At 50.1% G+C, this 22,162-nt stretch overlaps 1 protein-coding gene across 4 annotated transcripts in view; it reads right to left on the reverse strand.

Annotated features, from left to right (window-relative positions):
- KAZN (kazrin, periplakin interacting protein) overlaps positions 1–22,162 on the reverse strand; it is a 1,230,220-nt gene that overhangs the window by 143,603 nt on the left and 1,064,455 nt on the right. For all 4 annotated transcript variants that reach the window (XM_055385098.2, XM_055385104.2, XM_055385123.2 and 1 more), the window contains one exon: positions 14,832–15,023. In XM_055385098.2, coding sequence (XP_055241073.1) covers positions 14,832–15,023 — 192 coding nt within the window. The remainder of the gene's footprint in view (positions 1–14,831; positions 15,024–22,162) is intronic.

The following is a 22,162-nucleotide window of genomic DNA, read 5'->3' on the forward strand; positions in this document are numbered from 1 at the left end:
TACCTTAAATCTAAAGATTATTTTTAAAAATATTATATTCATGGAGACATTGAATTTTAACCTTGGTCTTTTCTCAGCCATAGCACCAGGCCCTAAGCTGAAATTAGAACGTTCCTCTCTAAGCTGGTCTGAATTTTTAGCTGGGTGCCAAGAAAAATGCCTCTCCTTCTGCTCCAACATCAGGCTCCAGGCATGAAGGCCTGTCCAGCCTGCCTGGCTATCAGGAGCTTATGTCTCAGCCTCTAGCTGGGCCAGGTGGTCAGACCTATTTAAAAAGTTGGGTGGGAGCTCAAGCCACAGCACATCCAGCTTTGGACCTTGCTGGTCTCTGCCTGTTCCTGGAATGCGAGCCCAGGAGCCCTGGGTATTGGAGCTCTGCAGACTCTCTGCTCTTTCCCTCACCCAGGAGCTAGCTGGCACAGTCTGCCTGTCTTCGAGGACTCTGCCCATCTGGGGCTGGGTCCCCTCTGTGACCTGCTGAGGCCAGCACACAGGGAAAGAAGGCAAAGCCAGAGGCCACCCCACTGATGTGACTTACAGGGTTCTAAAATGCTCCTCGCCCTACAATGCTCTATCCGCAGGACTCCAAAGCCACCTTACCCCCTTCTAAAAACAGCTTTATTGGTTTTAAATAAAATACAATAAACTGTACATATTTAACATGTGCCATTTGACATGCTCTGATATATGTACACACCTGCAAAACTATCACCACAATCAAGACGGTGAAAATACCCATCACCCAGTTTCTGCCTACCCTCTGCAATAAGCCCACGTTCCTACAGGAGCTTTCTGTCCCTGTAGATTAGCATGCATTTTCTAGTCTCCTTAAATGGAATCATATCCTATATACATTTTTCCCCTGGACTCTGTCACTCAGTAGAATTGAGATCTCTCTATGTTGTTATATGTACCCAGTTTGTTGCTTTATTACTGAGTAGGATTCCATTGTACAATATTACCAGTTCGCTTATTTTTTTATCTGTTGATGAGCCTTTGGGCCGATTCCAGTTTTTGGCTATTAAAAATAAGCTGCTAAAACCACGTATGTACAAGTCTTTGTATGGATGTGTATTTCCTAGGTGAGTAAACACTCAGGAGTGGAGCAGCTGGGTCTGATCTTACCCTACTTTAAAATCTTCATTTCCATATAGTACCTACAATCCCCTAAAACAGCATACATTTACTTTTTGCTACATTGTTTGTTTGCCTTTTTCCTTCCCACCATGGCAGATGGTATTTTTGCAAAGCTGGACACAAATGCATCTCCCATGCCACATGCCTTTTATAGTGTGGGGTCTGGCTGGCCTGTCACCAACAGAATGTGGCAGAAGTGATGCTAAGTGACTCCTAGGACTAGGTCATAAGAAGCCTGGCAGCTTGCACTTGGTTTCCTGGAGCCCTCTCTGTGGGAGCCCTTAGCGTCCATGTACAAAGTCTGACTACTATGCTGAAGGGGCTGCAAATGGGCATGTGGTTGCCGAACCCAGCTAAGCCCAGCCATCCTGCCATGGCACCAGATATGTGAGTGAAGCCATCTTGGGTCGTCCAGAGGAATAGCATGGAAGTACCCCTACTGACACCACAGAGAACCTAAGAATCGCCTAGCTGAGCCCTGCCAAATCCCTGATTCACAAGATCATGAGACGTAAGAAAAACGGTGGTTGCTTTATGCCACTAAGATTTACAGGCAGTGTGTTACACAGCAGTAGTAACCGGTGCACCCTTCTAGAATGTAATCTCCACAAGAAATGGATCTTTGTCAATTCTGCTGTGGGATATGATGAGGTTTTTCTTCAAATAATCTGATCAATCTTTTATTCTTTAATTCATTGTACCACCCCCCCTTTTCTTCTCCTTTTTTCCTTCTTGCCTTTGTTAAATGCCCAGGCATGCCACAGTACCAAGCGTTATCAGTACCAGCTCACATTCCTTTCCTTATTTGGAAAGAGGACTAACTTTCTAGCTCATTACAGACACCCCTTCCCCTTCCTCTCCACTTTCTTTTACGTGCCCACCCTATCTAAAAAAAAATCAAATGTTCAGTCAACTGGGATTAGTTTAGATTGTATGACCCCAGCCAGTGGGGAAAGGGTACAGGGGCAGGACTTGCATCAGGAATAAAGGCTCTCGTGCCCCTTTGTTCAGGTGTGCTCTCATGGCAACTGGCCAAGGAGGTACCCCTCTGCGCAGAAGTACAATTGCTTTGCTAAGAATCCTTTGTTTGAGTGTTCAATTTCCCTAGGATTTTGAGCGTTATTCCTAACATGCTCACAGATAAACCCCAAGTGCCCAGAATAATGTCTGGCAAACAGTAGGACTTCAACAAGTATCTGTTGAATGAATGAGTGGGATTCTAGTAATATTTTAGTAACATTAAAACGATGTCTACTGATGGAAAACTAGCACCGGTGCAGCATTGATGGATCTGTGTCAGACACAGAGCTTCAAATCCAAATGCTGAGACTCGCATGCTGTACAATCTTGGAGCCTCAGTCTCCCCAACTGTAAAGGCAGGGTGACCCCATCTATGTCATGGGGTTGTTCTGGGGATAATGTGAAGAGAAGGCGTATGGCATGCTCAGGATAGGGCCGGCTCTCGGAGGTGCTCGATACGTTTTGCTAAATCTGAGTGAAACTGCAGTCCCTGTTCCCCACACCCCCTCTCCTGTGTTGCATTCAATACCCCAAAGCCCTGCTACCTCCTTTGCTGACTGACCATGAGCAGGGGCTGCTCTACAAAAAGAGCTCACGGCCAGGCACAGTGGCTCCCGCCTGTAATCGCAGCACTTTGGGAGGCCACAGTGGGCGAATCACTTGAGGTCAGGAGTTCGAGACCAGTCTGGCCAACATGGTGAAACCCCGTCTCTACTAAAAATACAAAAATTAGCCGGGCGTGGTGGCAGGTGCCTGTAATCCCAGCTACTCAGGAGGCTGAGGTAGGAGAATCGCTGGAACTCGGGAGGCAGGGTTGCAGTGAGCTGAGATTGTGCCATTGCACTCTAGCCTAGGCGACAAGAGTGAGACTCCAACTCAAAAAACAAAAAAAAGTTCCCAGTCTGAGGTCAGCAGCGCATTCCCCTGGGAGCCAAGCAGGGGTGAGGTGAATCAGGGTCAAGGCCTGTGTCAGACTTGACCCTGTGTCCACAGCCGCCTTGGACCTGTGCTCAACTGAGCCAAGCTCAGGCACCGCAGAGCAAGAGTGCCCTGCACTGCCTCTGAGGCCAACTCTGAAGATGACCCTCCCCTGCTCACACCAAAGGTCTTCTCCTGGGATGGAGGCCAGCGTGGCTTTCATTTTCTTGCCACACTTTCAAGGTCATGTCCTGACCCTGTCATGGCCAGGTAGGCATGAAGACCTGCACGGTGATGGAGGCCATGCTCCAAGCAAAATTTAATGGGGTCTTGGGCAAGGTCTTCTGAAAGGCATTTGGAGAGCCTGGCTTGACGCACACCGAGTCCTGTCCTCATTCTGCAGAATCCATCTCTGACCTTTCCTGGGAAGGGGCCAGGGAGGGGTGGATTAATTAAAAGCTGAGGATCAGCGTGTGCAGCCTCTGCCCCTAACGTAAAGACAGCCTCTGCTGCAGCCGAGACCACTGGCATTTCCGGGGGCTGGAGCATGCTCAATGCGCTGCCGGGGAAGGAGGACGAGACCGGGAGGAGGTGGGAAGAAAAACTTCTGTCTGGTGTGGCCAAGAGAGCAACCTGGCAGCCTTTCTTCCCGGGGACCATTTTCAGAGCAAAGACTGAGAATGCATTAAAACTCCTGGTGCCGAATGGTGTGAACCCGAGAGGCGGAGCTTGCAGTGAGCAGAGATCGCGCCACTGCATTCCAGCCTGGGCAACAGAGCGAGAGTCCGTCTCAAAAAACAAAACAAAACAAAACAAAACAAAACAAAACAAAACAAAACAAAACAAAACTCCTGGTGCCTCCAGGGAAGGGGGCGTCTGAAAGACACCCACTTCCAGATCCTCTCCTCTTTCTCCTCTCTTCCCTATTTCACTCTTTTCCTCTTTTCTGCTGTGATCACCCCTGAGAATCTCAGAATCAAAGAAGTACCTGCCAAATATCTATGAAGAAAATCAGTTTGGAAAACAGACTCATTAGGGATCAAGCTTTGGCTCCAAAACCTACTAGCTAGAAGGCCGTAGAAGATTTTCTTTTCTTTTCTTTTTTTGTTTGAGACAGAGTCTCGCTCTGTCGCCCAGGCTGGCGTGCCGCGGCGCAATCTCAGCCCACCGCAACCTCTGCCTCCCGGATTCAAGCAATTCTCCTGCCTCAGCCTCCTGAGTAGCTGGGATTACAGGCACGCGCCACCATGCCTGGCTAATTTTTGTATTTTTAGTAAGGACAGGGTTTCACCATGTTGGTCAGGCTGGTCTCAAACTCCTGACCTCGTGATTCGCCCGCCTTGGCCTCTCAAAGTGATGGGATTACAGGTGTGAGCCACCGCATCCGGCCAGAATAATTTCTTAACCTCTCTCATCCCCATTTTATAGATGGGGAAACTGAGGCTAACACTACCCATCGAACATGGGTTGTTGGGAGGACTGATGACTCACGCAGGCAAAGGAATGAAGAGTGCCTGGCAAATTCCAAGTGCTAAATACATGCCAGCCGAAATGATTATCACTCCAAAGTGATGCAGTATGTGTTCACACCTCAGTCTTCCCAACTACAAAATGGGCTTAATCTCCCCTCCCCAGAACACGGAAGAGTTGAGCTCTGGTAAATGTTTCCAAAACAAGCATCAGATGGGCGTGGGCGAGTGCTAGAGGGTGTCTGTGCATTTGCAAACAGACCAGCCTTTCCGTTGTTCTCAGGATAAATGGAAGACTTCCATAATTAGAACCTTAAGACATCACGGAATCTACTAAGAAGCTGATCCAAATGTTGAAGCAGACGCCGGAAAGGGCACATGTTAGGGAGGCTGTGTGGGGGGACAGGGACGCCTGGGGGAAGGCGCCGTCCTGGCTGCCTGTCCAACTCACAGAGGGTCAAGGACTCAGTGCTAAAAACCCCAGATGAGGACGAGAACATCAGTTCCTCGGGTGCAAAAAAAAATTACTGCATAAAAAGCAAAGGGGACAAAGTTTGTTGCAATGTGTAGACTGTCAGTCACCAGAACCCCAGACTTCAGGGCAGGTTCTGGAAACAATTCTATTTAAAAGGATCTCTGTGTTGGACTATGAGTCACCGGGTTGCCAAGGAGCCTGGCCTTGCAGAGCCCCGCCCACGTGATACAGGGCTTGGTCAGGTGACTTGCTTTGGCCAATGAGATATCAGCAAGCACGACACAAGAGATGGTTTTAAGGCTCTTGTGCAAGGTAATTGAAGGATCTTAACGGGGAAACTGGGTATACAGCAACGCTCTGTACTATCTTAGCAACTTTTCTGTAAACCTCAAACTACTCTCAAATTAAATGATGATGATTATTAATTATTTTTAAAAAGTGCTTGTGGGCCAGGCGCCATGGCTCATGCCTATAATCCCAGCACTTTGGGAGGCCGAGGCAGGTGAATCACTTGAAGTCAGGAGTTCAAGACCAGCCTGGCCAACACGGTGAAACCCCATCTCTACTAAAAATGCGAAAATCAGCTGGGCGTGGTGGCGGGCGCCTGTAATCCCAGCTACTCAGGAGGCTGAGGCAGGAGAATCGCTTGAACCCAGGAGGTAGAGGTTGCAGTGAGCCAAGATCATGCCACTGCACTCCAGCCTGGGCGACAGAGTAAGACTCTGTCCCCCCCACGAAAAAAATATAAAATAAAATAAAAAGTACTTGTGCATTAGGGCATGGGTTCTTTTTAAGAATCCAGCTGCCCTCTGAAGCAGCCAGGGTGAGGGTGCTGAAAGCAGGTCCAGTGGCAACTATAACAGAACAACAACAGAGCCTGGGCAATTCTTCCACCTGACCATCAATTATTATCAACTGGATCAAAATGTGGAGTCTAAGAAGCCTTTAAGAGGGATCTGTTAACAATATTTAAAAGCAGCCGGTAGTATGTAAGGAAGACATTCTGCCTGTAGAGTTAAACTTTGTGGAAGCTTCCACTGAGTTCCGAGATTTACCAGCAAAGAGTCTTCTACGTCAGGGCTGTGGGACGGAGGGGCTGGCTCAGGGGGGGCCCCCTGCAGCAGCAGCCCCGAGAGCCACCAGGCTCAAGAAACAGCAGTAGCTTCAAGCGTATGAATTTACTAAAGAGGAACATACACATTCAACCCCAGGTGATAAACTGCATAGAAGATGAACATGTCTTTGATGGGGGGAATGAGACTAAGAATGAAGTGCGGATGTGGGAAGGGACACAGGAAACATCAAGTAGCTTTTCAAACCCACACAGTGCTGTGGTGACAAGGATGTGTGTCTAAGAAAGCAAGTGGGCATGGCCGCCCCAGCACAGATGACACATCGTTCTATTCAACACCCTCTCAGGCCACCTACTACCCCACTGTCTGCAGGCCTGGTGACATCTGCAAAGGCAGCCAGGGCATGGCTGCACCTGCTGGGAGCTTTAGTCTTCCAGCCCCACCGACCCCGCTGGGCTTAAGATAGTCTCTGCAGCCTAGAACTCCTTGAAGCAGGAATGCCTATGGGATAGACTCTCATCTACAGGCCTGGTTGGCCACTTGGAAAAATAGGATTCAAGTAAGGTACACTGAGTGTGTCGTAGGTTTCAGGCATGTCCCTAGACTCTGAGCAGGGCCTGGAATGCTCTGAACCACAGGCATCGGCACAAGCTCTGGGGTAGGGAAGCTTTCAGGGAACATTTGGTGAATGAGCAAATTAAATAATAAAGTTGTGTTTCTTCCAGGAGCTCAGTGTAAGGCAGGTGACTCACTCTGTGGCAGGGAAAAGGCTCCCACAGGCCTTAGTCCTTCCAGTAAGGAGAGGAAACTCCTGATCCTTTCTTCTGCTCCATGCTCAGTCAGTGCTAGCTAACTCCACCCGCCCTGTGCTGGCTGCTGTGCCCTGCAGGCATTTCTAAAGGAAACAGATGACCCTCACATGTCCTAAGCCCTGAGAGAGGGCAGTGTTTAGGGCTGCCAAGTCCAGGGAAAGAGAGGGCCTGGTTCATTTCCTATTCTTGTTGTAACAAAGTGACACAATGCAGTGGCTTCACACGGGGTCTCCAAGCCCCAGGCCATGGACTGGTACTGGTCCCTGGCCTCTTAGGAAGCAGGCTGCACAGCGGGAGGTGAGGGGCGAGCGAGCGAAGTTTCATCTGTATTTACAGCTGCTCCCCATCACTCACATTACCGCCTGAGCTCCACCCCCCGTCTGATCAGCAGCGATGGCATCAGACTCTCATAGGAGCACGAACCCTCTTGTGAACTGCGCATGTGAGGGATCTAGGTTGCGTGCTCCTTATTAGAATCTAATGCCTGATGATCTGTCACTGTCTCCCATCACCCCTAGATGGGACCATCTAGTTGCAGGAAAACAAGCTCAGGTCTCCCACTGATTCTACATTAGGGTGAATTGTATAATTATTTCACTATATATTACAATGTAATAATAATAGAAATTAAGTGCACAAGAAATGTAGTGCATGTAATGCACTGGAATCATCCCAAAACCATCCCCCAACCCCGGACACCTGGTCCATGGAAAAATTGTCTTCCATGAAACTGGCCCCTGGTGCCTAAAAGGTTGGGGACTGCTGGCCTAACATAATACAAATTAATTTAATACAAATGAATGTTCTTATAGTAGTTCTGGAGGTCACAGGTCTAAAATGGGTGTTACCGGGCTAAAACCCTGGTGTTGGCAGGACTGCCTTTCTTCTGGAGGCTCTGGGGAAAGCCTGTTTCCTTGTCTTTCCCAGCTTCTAGAGGTCGCCTGCACTCCTTGGCTTGCAGCCCCTTCCTGTGTCTTCAAAGCCAGCAACAATGTGTCAAGGCCCCACATTGAATCCCTCTGGCCTCTGCTCCTCCGGTCACATCTCCTCTGACTCTCTCTTCTGCCTCCCCTTCTACTTTCAAGGGCCCTTGTGATCCACTGGGCCCACCGGAGACTCATCCCAGGGACATCTGATTGGCAAGCTTCGTTCCCCTTTGCCGTGTGACCTAACTCATTCACAAGTCCCAGGAATTAGGCTGGGGACATCTTTGGGAGAGGGGGACATCATTATTCTGCCAAAAACAGGCCCTGAGCCCATCGGGCAGGGAAGCTGGTCCAGAAAGCTGCCTAGAGGATGTGGAGCCTAAACCTGAAGCAGGCGGAAGAGTGACCATCTGGAGGCTGGGGGAGAATAAAGTACAAATGCAGAGACCTTGAGGGGACAGAAGGGAGGTGATACCATAGGCACATCCAGGAGCCACACGGATGTAACCACACCACCATGTGCCAGAAGGACAGTGACCAGGCTGCAAAGGGAGGGAGAGGGAGGGAAACGAAAATGGGGACATCCTAAAACACCACACTTCACATAGTGACTCCTGCTGAAAAGCTCCAAGGTCCCTGAGCTTCTGGTGTGACCCTCGAGTTCACCGTGACCATCGCCCACCATCTGCCTGCATCAAAGCCTCAACATCAGGTGTCCCTTCCCACCTCCATGTGCAGACTAGTCTTCAAGCCTTTGTTCAAGCCATTTTCCGCCAGTAATACATATGCAGGGGCCGGGTGCAGTGGCTCATGCCTGTAATCCCAGCACTTTGGGAGGCTGAGTCGGGTGATCACCTGAGGTCAGGGGTTCGAGACCAGCCTGGCCAACATGGTGAAACCCAGTCTCTATTAAAAATACAAAATTAGCTGGGTGTGGTGGCACACGCCCGTAGTCCCAGCTACTCACGGGGCTGAGACAGGAGAATCGTTTGAACCCAGGAGATGGAGGTTGCAGTGAGCTGAGATGGCGCCACTGTACTCCAGTCTGGGTGAGACAGAGCAAGACTCTATCTCAAAAGAAAAAAAAATGTGGGTAAAATACCCATTTCAAAGTGCAAATTAGACCAGTGGATTTTAACATAGCAGAGTACAAAGGATTAGGTTTCAGATGCGCACTGCAACGAACCTTCAAGAAACTACCACTGAGTTTCAGCATGGTATCAAAGAACACCCACAATTATCTAACAAGGCAATTAATATAATCCTTCCTTCTCCAACTATTAATACAAAACTGCGTACGCCAGATTTTCAACCAAAACAACAATCACACTAGACAGACGGAGCAGAGATGAGAATTCAGCACTCTGCTATGAAGCCAGACACCAGTGAGTTTTACAAAAATGTTTAAAAAACAATGCTGCTCTTCTCACTCGAATCTGTTTGGGAAAATACAGCTACTTCTCATTAAAACATAACTATATTGGTGGGGCAAGGTGTCTCACGCCTGTAATCCCAGCACTTTGGGAGGCTGAGGCGGGCAGATTGCTTAAGGTCAAGAGTTCCAGACCAGCCTGGGCAACACAGTGAAATCCTGTCTCTGCTAAAAATACAAAAATTAGCTGGGCATGGTGGCACGTGCCTGTAATCCCAGCTACTTGGGAGGCTGAGGCACGAGAATCACTTGAACCCAGGACTAAAAATACAAAAATTAGCTGGGCATGGTGGCGCGTGCCTGTAATCCCAGCTACTTGGGAGGCTGAGGCACGAGAATCACTTGAACCCAGGAGGCGGAGGTTGCAGTGAGCCGAGGTCACGCCCCTACACTCAAGCCTGGGTGACACAGTGAAACTATCTCAAAAAAAAAAAAAAAAAAAAAAGAAAAGGAAAGGAAAGAAAAAGATAACTGTACTTATGTTAACATATAATGAATTTATTATGATGATTTTAAAATAAATTACTAAAGATTTACATATTTTTTCTAGTTTTAATTTTGAAAACATTAATACTAATAGATCTAAACCATATGAGCAAAAGCTCTTTGGGGTCTTCAGTTTTGTAAAGATATAAAGAGGTCCTCAGGCCAAAGAGCTTAAGAAATGCTGCCTTATGAAAATAAACAGATTTACATACACAGATCTTTATGACAGTGTTATATAATGGCAAACAAACAAACAAACAAACAAAAGACAGAGAGAGAAAAAAAGTGGAAACAACTTAAGTGTCTAATAATAGGGAAATGGCTAAATAAATTATGCTATCTCCATTTGGCAGAACATTATGTAGTCATTAAAAATTAGGTTTTCAAAGAGTATTTATTGTTGTGGGAACACGCTCAAAACACTTGACATGCTGTTAAGAGATTTAAAAAGGAATGAAGCAAATTTTCACTATCATTGTTTCTGTGCTGCCTTGATTCGCGGAGAAATCATGAAATTGTGGAGGCCTGAGGAAATCAACAGACACCTCAAAGGGGTCCCCCAGGCTACACGCTTACCACATGTGCTGGGCAGGGCTCATGCAGTTTATACATAAGATGATACCATTGATGAGCTGGGCTTGGTGGCTCATGCTTATAATCTCAGCACTTTGGAAAGCCGACCTGGGCAGATCGCTTGAGCCCAGGAGTTCGAGACCAGCCTGAGCAACATGGCAAGCCTCCGTCTCTACAAAAAAAAATACAAAAATTAGCCGGGCATGGTGGTGTGTGCCTGTAGTTCCAGCTTCTCTGGAGGCTCGTTTGAGCCCGGGAGGCAGAGGTTGCAGTGAGCTGAGATTGCACCAGTGCACTCCAAGCCTGGATGACAGAGTGAGACTGTCTCAAAAAAAAAAAGAAAAAAAAAATATATTTCTTAAACAATCATTCAGGCTTCTGCCTTTAAGCTCATGATGAGACCAAAATTCAAAACCAAATATTCCCACACTCATTTCCAAAGAAACAAAGGAATCTTCTAAGCCCCCGTTTTTCCCAAACAAGATTCTTTTCATTGCTTTTGTGTTGTAACCGCAGACTGATGTTTTGGGTGCCTGCTTGAGTTCCTATTCCTCTCACATGCTAGAAATTTCAGGTCTCATTCAAACACAAAGACGGTGGGGGAGTTAGTTGGAGAGAGAATCTGCCAGGGGGCAAGTCTTTGGGGGCTCTGCTTTTTCCCACATTAGGGACACTGGATGTTAACAAGTGTCGCCCAACATCTGCTGCTTGCTCGGCTTGTGCGTTTATTCCCCCTCTCCTCATTATGGGCATATAAATCCCTTTCCATGCCCTGGACTCCTTCTGCCCGCATCTGTCTGCAATTTACTCACCATGTGCTGTGGCTGGTGAAGCATCTTATTTATGACTTTGTAGAATTCCAGGCAGGATGCTTGTGGTGGCTGAAGGTGCCAACTCACTGCCTTTCAGGAATGCAGCTACCTTGAGCTTGGATGGGCTCAGGGGGTGGTCTCAGGTCTGGGCCACCCCTCATGAGAATCAGACAAGGAACATCTCCAAGCAGATCTCAGTATTGGCACTAATGGTACTACACACCAGGCCATGCACTTTACACCTCAATCTTCACAACAATCCTATGAAGTAGCTACTGTTTATTAGTCCCAATTATAAGAAAAACAGGCATTGTTACTATTACTCTCAGCAAAGGAATCATGGGGCAGGGAGGTTAAAGAATGTATCCAAGCTCTAGAACCAGAAATACCATTTGACCCAGGAATCCCATTACTGGGCATATACCCAAAGGATTATAAATCATTCTACTATAGAGACACATGTACACGTATGTTTACTGCAGCACTATTTACAATAGCAAAGACTTGGAACCAACCCAAATGCCCATCAATGACAGACTGGATAAAGAAAATGTGGTACATATACAACATGGAATACTATGCAACCATAAAAAAGAATTAGTTCATGTCCTTTGCAGGGACATGGATGAAGCTAGAAACCATCATTCTCAGCAAACTAACACAGGAACAGAAAACCAAACACCACACGTTCTCACTCATAAGTGGGAGTCAAACAATAAGAACATGTAGATGCAGGGAGGGGAACATCACACACTGGGGCCTGTTGGGGGGTAGGGGGCAAGGGGAGGGACAGCATTAGGACAAATACCTAATTAAAACCTAGATGACGAGTTGACAGGTGCAGCAAACCACCATGGCACACATATACCTATGTAACAAAGCTGCACGTTCTGCACATGTAACCCAGAACTTAGAGGAAAATAAAAAAGTAAACAACAACAACAACAAAAAAATGCATCCAAGCTCACATAGCTAATAAATGGTAGAGGTGGGATTCAAGCCCCCAGATCTGACTTGAGTCTGCTGTCACCGCCACTGAAGTAAGAATGGCTTCTGTCTCTGGCATCTGGGCCAACTTCCTTCCCTGCGACCATACCCAGAGGGAAGATGAGGCGTGTCTGTGCAGTGGAAAAAAGTCTCTGCTTCTGCTAATTAGCTCTGCCACCTTGGTCAAGTTATTTACTTTCCCTGAACCTCATTCAGGCGTCTCCACCTGAGAAATGGGGTTTCTAGCTCCTGGCAGGATTGAGGTGAATGGTAAGTCATGTACTTAGAACAGTGTTGGCGCCCAGTAGGTGCTCAATAAAGCTTCCTTTTCATGAATACTGACAAGTCCTTGTTGCTTATATTAATATTCCTACAAAGGGGTAGATCTCTGTGTCCCTGGGCAAGGCCAAAGATCTTTGGTGGTGGATAAGAAATCTTACAGCACAGAGTTAGTAAAGATTGCCTGTACAGCTCTGTGCCTTGTGGGCTAAAGGGAAGAGGATGTACATTATGACAACAGCAGGAACTATCACCTTTCCAGACATTACCTCGTTTCATTCTCACAACCTCCTGCAAAGTCACTGTTAATGTCCAATCACTCAGATCAGGAACGGAGTGGCTAGGTTGTACATCCTAGATTGTAGGTTTAAAGAGGCTAGGTTGTAGCCTCCAAGGAGCTGGGGATGGTGGTGTAAGTGAGCCTCTGCTTAACTCCCGCCGCCACCCCCAGCCCATCCCTGTAGGCCCGGGAACCGCTAAGGGAGGGTTTTCTCCTCCTTGCAGATCCAGAAGAGCACATAGGGGTGAGAATCCTGTACCTGGTCAAAGACGTGGAGGTTGGCGTCTCTGTCCCTGGGACACAGAGTGGGAAAGGTGATTGAGCAGCATCTGGCTGCTTCCTGAGCCAGTCCCTACTCTCCACTACATGATAAAGCTTGGCTAGACCAAACGACAACAGCTTGCACAGCCTGAGCCCAGCAGCACTTGCTTGTGGGAGATTCCCGAGACTTGGGTCTCCATCCTGATAAGGAGAATGGATATTACAGGATCCTGGGAAGCTGGGCGTGGAGGATGGCTCACACAGATCTGCCTAGACTGCCGGGTGGCTGCATAGAGGAAAAGTGCGCCTACTTGGCAAAATGACTTCCCAGGCATGCCATGTCAGCTGGGCCACAATGCACCCCAATGTCTATTACAGCTTCAAAAGACCACCCAAAATGCTGCCGCCGTGACCCCATCAGAAACAAGACCCCAGAAGAAGAGGGTCATCTACCTGCCTTGGAGAGCAACATGTACTGCTGAAAAGAACACTTGTCAAGAGTGCTGTGACACTCTGGATATGGGCTCACCCTCAACTGAGGACTTCCCAGGCTTTCTGGGGGATGGTCAGCTGGGCTCTGGACAGATAGCCTTCTTGGCCTGCTGCCCACATCACACCTCTTGTCAGGGAATTGGCTCTGACTGAGCCGATTAACTGTCCAGCAAAATCCATTCTCCCTTTTACCCTGTTAGAGTCCTAGCTGGGACAAGACCACCTAGCTAGAAACTACATTTCCCAGAACCCTCTGCATCTAGGAATGGTCACATGACCAAGCTCTCACAAAGGCAAATCTCTGGCCCTCGATTCTGGCTCTTTCCCTGGGGTCTCTCACAGACTGAGGGAAACACATACACCCAACCGGCCTCAAATGCTCACTGAGGGGTGGTTAAGGAAGAAACAGATTATTTAAGCCTCTGTGTTTTGGGGTCTCTTTGTTACAGCAGCATGGTATTAACCTAATTAATAAACCTGCTTTAGCTTCAGAAACAACATTTTTAAAGAGGATTCATTGTTCTAGTGAATGGTAAGTGGAAAGAAGGTTGCAAAGCTTTATTGTCTTTTCTAGAAGAAGCAAAGACACTGAGGGGGCTTAAGAGAATCAATGCAGACCCCTAAGGCTGTGTTTTCCCCAGATGTTTCATGCCTGAGTTCTCCAAGCACTGTGGAGTCCACTCACAGGTTACATGATGGCTTCCAACCTTTCTCAAATAACCCGCTGAGACCCTTCTTCCAGCCCCATAGAATGTGGGCAGGTGACTTCCGGGAGAGAGGGATGTGGGTCCCTCCAGGGAAACCAGGCTGAGCATGTGGACACCGGTTTCCTCATCTCCTAAAGCAATTTCTGGCTGAAGACACACCAGCCACATGGTAGTTACAGGTCTGTGGTCCTTGTCTTCAAGAGACCCCCTGGACACTACACCATGTCATCTTCCAACTCCTTCCTCTGGGCCCAGGAGAGCCCATCATGGTGAGCAAGAAGGACGCATGGGACACAGACATGTCCTCCAGCAGAGAAATCAGTGCAGCCACACTGTGCCCTGAGTGGAGGCACCGAAGGACCCCAAGGGTGCTGGGTAAGAGAGACTCGGCTGCTGGGTCAGCGTCCTGGTCCAGCCAAGATGCCCATTCACCATTCACACCCCAGAGGGAGACACCTCACATCCAGCCATATGGACAATGTGTGATGGTCACACTGGAGGAAGGAATGGCATCTGCACCCAGCCCACAAGATGCAGAATTCCACTCGAAGAAGGGACAGGGCAGCCGCAGCTGGAGGTGGGTGCTGGGAGACCCCTGTGTCCATCTGCGTCACTTCCCCTGCATGGGGAGGACCCCAGATCCCTGGGGCCTGAGCTCCCAGTGAAGGAACTGCTGCTGACCCGTCACTCACCCTGCAAGGCTTCTTTGGCTCTGGCTAGCTCCTGCTCCTTCTGGGCCAGCTGGACCCTGAGCTCGGTGGCCGACAGGACCTCAGAGGACTTGCCGCCCTGCGACTCCTCCAGGTCCTTCGCCAACATCTCCTTCATCTGCCGGAGAAGGTGAACTTCCTCCTGGAGCCGCGACACTTCTTCCCGCAGGAGCACTAGGGGAGAAGGGCACAGGGTTAGAGGACAGGAACGTCTCTGCCGCTCACTCGCATTTTCTGGGGATGGTGTGAGGTGGCTTTGGCTTTTTTGTTTGCTCTGCATTCAGGGCCTTTCCTACATGTGTGAAGGGAGGCCACTGCCTTATTCCAAAGAGCCTCAGCGCCAATTCTAGGCCCCACCCACAGTCTGCAGAGCTCACCTAGTGAGACCCCTCCACCACGACTCCCGAGGACTCCACTGCCGCTGTCCTGCACTCAGAGTGTCCGCTCTGGTGGCCGACGGTCTCAGGAGTTAGCATCATAACCATGAGCCAACAGCATGCTGAGTTGAGTTTCATATGCATTATCTCATTTAAGCCACCAAAACCTTCAGATGCAGGGACCATCATAACCCCATTTTATAAATTAGGACATCGATGCCCAGAGAGATTAAGTAACTCCAGGTGGTCATAAAGTTAGTACATAGCAGAGCTGGGATTTGAACCAAGGCCTGGCTGACTCCACAGCCTGGACTCCCAGTCTCATGCTTGGGAAACAGCCATAGAAAGGCATATTCAACACATTTTGCAAAACACATACCCTCGAGGAGCTCAGCACTGTGCATTTGCACCTGACTGTCCTGCAGGAAAATAGGGTCTAATGAGCAGTGACAAGGTGACACCGTGGGCAGAGGTTTCTGAAGCACTTAAATCCAACCCTACATACAGTGAGGCCCCAGAAATGGGGCCAAGGAGAACACGGTGTCTCCTCAGGCTGTGGGGTGCCTCAGGAAGCGACCCAGAAGGTGTGCCATCCTCCCAAAGTGAGAGCCGTGTCAACCAAGGTATTGTCAGCTTCTCAGTCCTGCGGGCGGATAGACACACCCACGTCCAGGTCAGCTCACCTGGGCAACAGTGAAAACAGAACTGCTAAGGGGTGCTGGAGGCAGCGATCAGGCTGTGCACAGGCGCCAGGCTACATGTACCTCTGCATAACTCTTAAGAGAGTGCATTAAAAGAAGGAGGAAACCTCACTTAGGAGACGGTGGAAGGACATGCTGAAATATTCATTAAGCAGGTCCCCTCAAAAATAAACAGACAAAGGTACCACACTCACCAGCCGCGTGCTGGTCACCAGGCCGCCCCCACCCTCCGCACACTGCCTTCCCCTTCCTTCATTTTACATCACAGAGGGACCTGGGGAGGGGAAAAGGGCAGCCCTGGCTGGGGCCAGGCCTCTGCCTACATCGTCTCCCTCTTCCCACCTGCAGCCACACTGGTCCCTCTCTCTACAATATGCCACGCTCTTTCCAGCATAGGGCCTTTGTCTCTGCAGTGCCCTCCACCTGAACACCCTTTTCTGGTTCTTCCTGTGGCTGCCTCCTCATTGTGACACAAGCGTCTACTCCACATCACCTGCGTGGAAGGGTCTTCTCTCACCGCCCTGTGTGATGCTGTATTTATCTGTCTCTTTCCCAAACTCAATGTTGGCTCTAGGGGTGGGTGGGGTGCAGGGCTGTCTGCGTCCATCACTGCTATGGCGGAAGCTCAGCACACTCTGCCCCGCCTCCCTGCACCCCGGCCTCCTTCCTCTTTGCTCTTTCTCCGCAGCACTCATCAGCGCCTGTCATGCCCTATGGATCTGTTTATCCACAGGCTGGCTGTAAGGCCCAGGAGGGCGGGAACTTGAGTCTGTTTTGTCCATGGCCGAATCCTCATGCCTAGAACGGCACCTGGCACCTGGCTGCCCTCGAGAATGAACAGACGAAGGCACCGCACTCACCAACCTTGCGCTGGCCACCTGGCCGTCCCACCCTCTGCACGGACTCCTCCCCTCCCCTCCCCACACTGCCTTCCCCTTCCCTCCATTCCAGATCACAGAGGGACCAGGGGAGGGGCCAAGGGCAGCCCTGGCTAGACCGGACACATGCAGGTAGAGCCAGGAGCGTCCCTGCTGGTAAAAGGGGATGTGTATTCCCTGGAGGTCTGGTGCACAGTCCTCGCCCCCGAGGGTCATGGAAGGGGCGTGGCTGGGGGCACAGCTTTGGAGTCACCAGGTCTCCGGCCAGGCATGTGCTGGCTGATGAGCAAGTCCCTCCCTGCTGAGCCTCGGACACTGCATCTGTTAAACGGGTCTAACCCTCATTGGCTGTGAGGCTCCTCGGAGGCATTGGAAGTGCCCCTCCTCATAAAGGAAGTGCTCCATGTACACAGGAAGTGCTCCATGTATATAAGAAGTGCTCCATGTACCCAGGAAGTGGCCTGTGTACATAGGAAGTGCTCCATGTATAGAAGAAGTGCTCCATGTACACAGGACGTGCTCCATGTACATAAGAAGTGCTCCACGTACACAGGAAATGCTCCATGTACATGTGCAAGATGTGCTCTGTGAATGCCATGTACACAGAGAAGGTCCAATATTGGTAATGCACTGCCCTTTCCTAGATGCCCTACCCTCGCCATCAGTGCCTGCTGGCAATCTCTAAGGCACTACAACCCTCTGGACTACCTAGGGATCCACTGGCCTCCGAGGCTGAGCGGGCAGAGCCAGGTCCAGGGGAGGGAGCAGGCAGAGGGGGAGCAGGGCTGAGCCCTGAGGATGGGGTGCCTCTCTCCCACCAGCGGCCTTGGGAAAAGGTGGTGGCAACTCCAGCCCCTGTTCCCTTGTCCATCTCACATCACTTCCTGAGGCCACGATGGGCCCAGCCACCCCTGTAAGGAGAGGAGGCCTCCCAGGGCACCTCCCTGCCCTCCCAGCTCCTCCTAACCCGAGTCCTTCCTCCCCACAGAAGCCCGAGGGCGCCTCTGAGGTGCAAGGCACATCTCACTCGGTGGGGACAGCCTCCCGGCCCCACCTAGCATATTAGCTGCCTCTTTGGCCCTGTCTGAGGCCTCCTTCAGGATGCCAGCTTCTCTCAGTTCTGGAAGGCACTAGACTCGCCACATCTCAGGGCCTCCGCAGAGCTGTGACCTGCCTGGGAGCTCCTCTCCCCTCTTCATGATTTCCTTCCCATCAGCCTGTCTCAGCCTCACTGTCACAGCCTCAAGAGACCTAAAACGGCTCCGCTCCTGTCCAGCGTCAACAGCACGGCAGGCAACCCGGACAAAACCCCGTAGTGACGTGGAGGCTCACTCGCTCCCCAGCGGCGTGCTCGGTGGACACAGGATCCGAGAGCGGGGCCCGATCGCATATCCTGCCTCATCTCTTTCACTGTTGGGTCTCCAGTGCTGGAAACAGTGACTGCGCGACACATCACGGGCACTCGGTAACGTCTGTCGAATGGCTCCATCCACCCAACATGGAGAGGCCCCTGCCTCATACCATGCGCGGCTCTAGGCACGGGGGCACTGGGGTGAATGCCCTAGACAGGCCCCACTCTCAGGCTAGTGCTCCTGGACCCCACGGTCGAAGGACCCCCAAATCTCATATGCCATGGAGGCAGCAAGTCTCTTAGCAAAACTCCTAAGTAGGAGGTTTGCTTTTGGGGCCATGCCCCTGCTCTCATTCCGGGTAAACATTTGGGGCCCACCTACATTCCAGGCCAGGAGAGAGAAGGAAAGACTCCTGGCCTCAAGAAGCCTCCAGCAAATAGACGCACACACGAAGAAACAGAACACGGAAGGACCCACATCTGCTCAGACCACTCGGACACCCTTGAGAAGCTGGCGGCATTCCAGATGGACCCTAGAGGATGCGACTGGGGAAGGAGGAAATGGTGTGAGCAAAGGCGGCTGCAAAGCTGGAGGGTCTTGAGTGACCAGGAAATGGGTGCCAGGTGAGGAAGAACAGGAGGAAGGCTGGAGAGGTCAGATTATAAAAGGCCTCAGCCCCAACCACCCCTCGGTGCTCCCGCCTCAGCTCACTGTCTCTAGCAGTCGCCAAGGCTGGAATTTTCTCCTCTTGATCAATACTCTTCAACCTACCATCCTGCCAGGGCCCCTGTTCCCTGCTCGGCTGTCACTAAGAGTCTATTTCACAATAAGGTGTGAGTGACTGCTAACAGTATGTCCATTATCACACAGGTAGAAGAGGCAGGTTTGTTTTTAATTTTTTTTTTTTTTGAGATAGAGTTTCACTCCTGTTGCCCCGGCTGGAGTGCAATGGCACGATCTCAGCTCACTACAACCTCTGCCTCCCGGGTTCAAGCGATTCTCCTGCCTCAGCCTCCTGAGTAGCTGGGATTACAGGCTACAAACCCGCCACCACGCCTGGTTAATTTTTTTGTATTTTTAGTAGAGATGGGGTTTCACCATGTTGGCTAGGCTGGTCTCGAACTCCTGACCTCAGATGATCCACCTGCCTCAGCCTCCCAAAGTGCTGGGATTACAGGTGGGAGCCACCGTGCTGGGTCTTTTTTTTTTTTTTTTTTTTTTTTTCAGTGACTTCTGGGTCTCTTCCAACCACCCGAGGAAGCCACCAAGATTGTTTACTGTTGTCCAGGAAGAAGGCAAAGGATTCCAAGAGACTTGGCTTCAAACCCAGGCCTGGCCGGGTCCTTGTCTTGACTTTGCATAAGCCTCGTGTCACTTCTCTGGGTCTCAGTTGTCATGTATGCTGCACAGATGCCACCCACTTAGGGTTGCCAGAGTAAGCAAAACAAAACAAAGTAATGCCAAACAAACACCCCTAGACGCACAGTTAGATTTGAATTTCAGATAAACAACAAATCATTTTCAGTATATGTCCCAACCTATATTAAAAATTGATTCAGCACGTATCTGAAATTTAAATTTAACTGGGCATCTTGTGTTTAATGCCAGCAGTGCTACTCTCATCTCACGGGGATTTTGACACCATGAAATGGGGCAACCAGGGGAGCAGGCTTTGCCTGAGCACTGCACAGGAGGGAGGCGGGGCAGGCACAGGAAGGGCATCTGCCAGGGTCTTCTCTGCACCCTGCACTCAGATGAGAGCAGAGAGTGAGATGGAGCTGGGTGCCATGTGCCTTTCTCTTTGACTAACAGTGGCAAAGGCAGATTTTTTCCTGCGTGCACCTTCCTAACAGGTGTACCTGATGCCTAAGCCCTGCCCCTCCAGTCAGGCTGTGAATAAGTTGATGGGAGCCTCCAGGGCGGGTAACCAGGTGCGGCACCTGCAGGAGCCAAGTCTTAGGAGACCAGGCTGGAAAAACAGCTCCATGGAAAGAGAGAGGCTTATCGGAGCTTGCTAACTGCATCTGCCCCAGCTGGGCATGGAGGCCCAGGTCTCGCATCCCCCAGAATCTTCCAGGAGTGGAGACAGCCCTGGTACTGCAATCTCAGCCTAAGCTCCAAGAGCACAGCCTCTCAATTCACCAGCTCTGGGGCCACCAGCAGGCACTTCTCCCTGGGCCTCGGTGGCCTCACCTGTAAAACGGGGGAGATGGGAATAAATAAGACATGTGTAAAGTGCTTACATGTGCCTGGCACACTGAGCACTGTGTCAACTCACCTTCCCCTCTGCACCAACGGGACCAACCACATTTCTGAAGAAACAGTAAAGAAGCTGCCGTTGGAAGACTTGCGTTTCTTTCTCAGAGGAACGATTACGTTGCTGTGTGACCTTGGGCCGGTCACTGTCTCTCTCTGGGCCTTCACAACATGGGTTGCCTTAGAGGGACCCACTTTTTATGAGTCTAGATGAATGCTACCGATTTTGTGTTTCTTCCCTCATGGGCAGGGTCTATAGCTGCACTGCTTAGTATGGTACCTGCTAGGCACAGGTGACTATCTTTTTCTTTTTTTTTTTTTTTTTGAGATGGAGTCTCGCGCTGTCGCCCAGGCTGGAGTACAGTGGCGCGATCTTGGCTCACTGCAAGCTCTGCCTCCTGGGTCCTGGGTTCCTGCCTCAGCCTCCCGAGTAGCTGGGACTACAGGCGCCTGCCACCACGCCCAGCTAATTTTTTCTATTTTTAGTAGAGATGGAGTTTCACCGTGTTAGCCAGGATGGTCTCAATCTCCTGACCTTGTGATCTGCCCGCCTCAGTCTCCCAAAGTGCTGGGATTACAGGTGTGAGCCACTGCGCCTGGCCACAGGTGACTATCTTACGTATAAATTAATTAAAATGAAAAACTCAGTTTCTCTAGCCACATTTCACGTACACCCACGTGGCTAGGAGCTAGGGTACCGGACAGTGCAGATCCAGACTGCTGCCATGACTGCACGAAGCTCTCCTGTTGGCACTGGGCTAGACGGTGTGAGATGAAGATGGTATTTGTTAAGTATCTGGTACAGCTCAGGCTGATGACCCAATGACAGGAGAAAGCCATTTGCCAAAGGCAAGACAGCTACTGAGGAAGGAGTCATCCTTACTGGAGAAAACTTTCCTGGCCTTTGCCCAAGGACAAAAAACTTTCCTGGCCTTTGCCCAAAGACTGATTGGGTACCTTTCTGCTGACGCTGGGGAACCACAGTGCCCTCAGGCCTCTAAGTAGAGGGGCCCAAAACCCATAGACTTAGCAGAGTTCTCTTGGCCATGGTAGCAGGAAGTAAACATTGTCTGGGAAACGGTGGCCCCCCCTGCCCCAGGGAGCCAACTGTTACCAATGGTGCTTCCCTCAGGGGGGATAATGATACCAGCTGGCAGGCCATGCAGCAGGTCCCCAGGGGCCTCCTCCCCAAGGGAAAGGGGGTGTGGTGTACCCACTCAGAGGAAAGGTCCATACCAGGTGGCAAAGGGAGCTGGGGCAGACCCTTGCCCATCTGCAGCCCATCTCCTTTAGTTTGCAAAAGCAATGAGTCCCACTTTCTAAAAATGCTATTTTCCAGCTTCCCTTGCAGCTAGGGTTGTCCATGTGACACACTTCTGGGCAGTGAGGTGCAGAAAAAAGTCCTTTAGGAGGACTGACTCTTACAAAAATAAGGCTTTACCTCTTTCTCCACCTTTCTCCACTTTCTCCACTTCTGGAAAGTGGACTTAATGGCTAGAGCTACAGCAGCCACCTTTTAACAGAAGGCAACCTCTCGGACTGCTAAGACTCTTGATGAATCGTAGGTTTGTAAATCCAGCCTCCCGAAGCCAAAGGTCTAAGTAACAATAATATTATGATTATTATTTATTATAATAACAATTACATCTTTCTTAACACTTCTTGAGTACATACTATATGTTCTAAGCTTTGCTGTATTTTACCTGCTTAACTAGTTTAATTCTCACAGTAGCTCCATGAAGCAGATCC

The sequence above is a fragment of the Gorilla gorilla genome, chromosome 1 (genome assembly GCF_029281585.2).
Source record: "Gorilla gorilla gorilla isolate KB3781 chromosome 1, NHGRI_mGorGor1-v2.1_pri, whole genome shotgun sequence".
Taxonomy (NCBI): domain Eukaryota; kingdom Metazoa; phylum Chordata; class Mammalia; order Primates; family Hominidae; genus Gorilla; species Gorilla gorilla.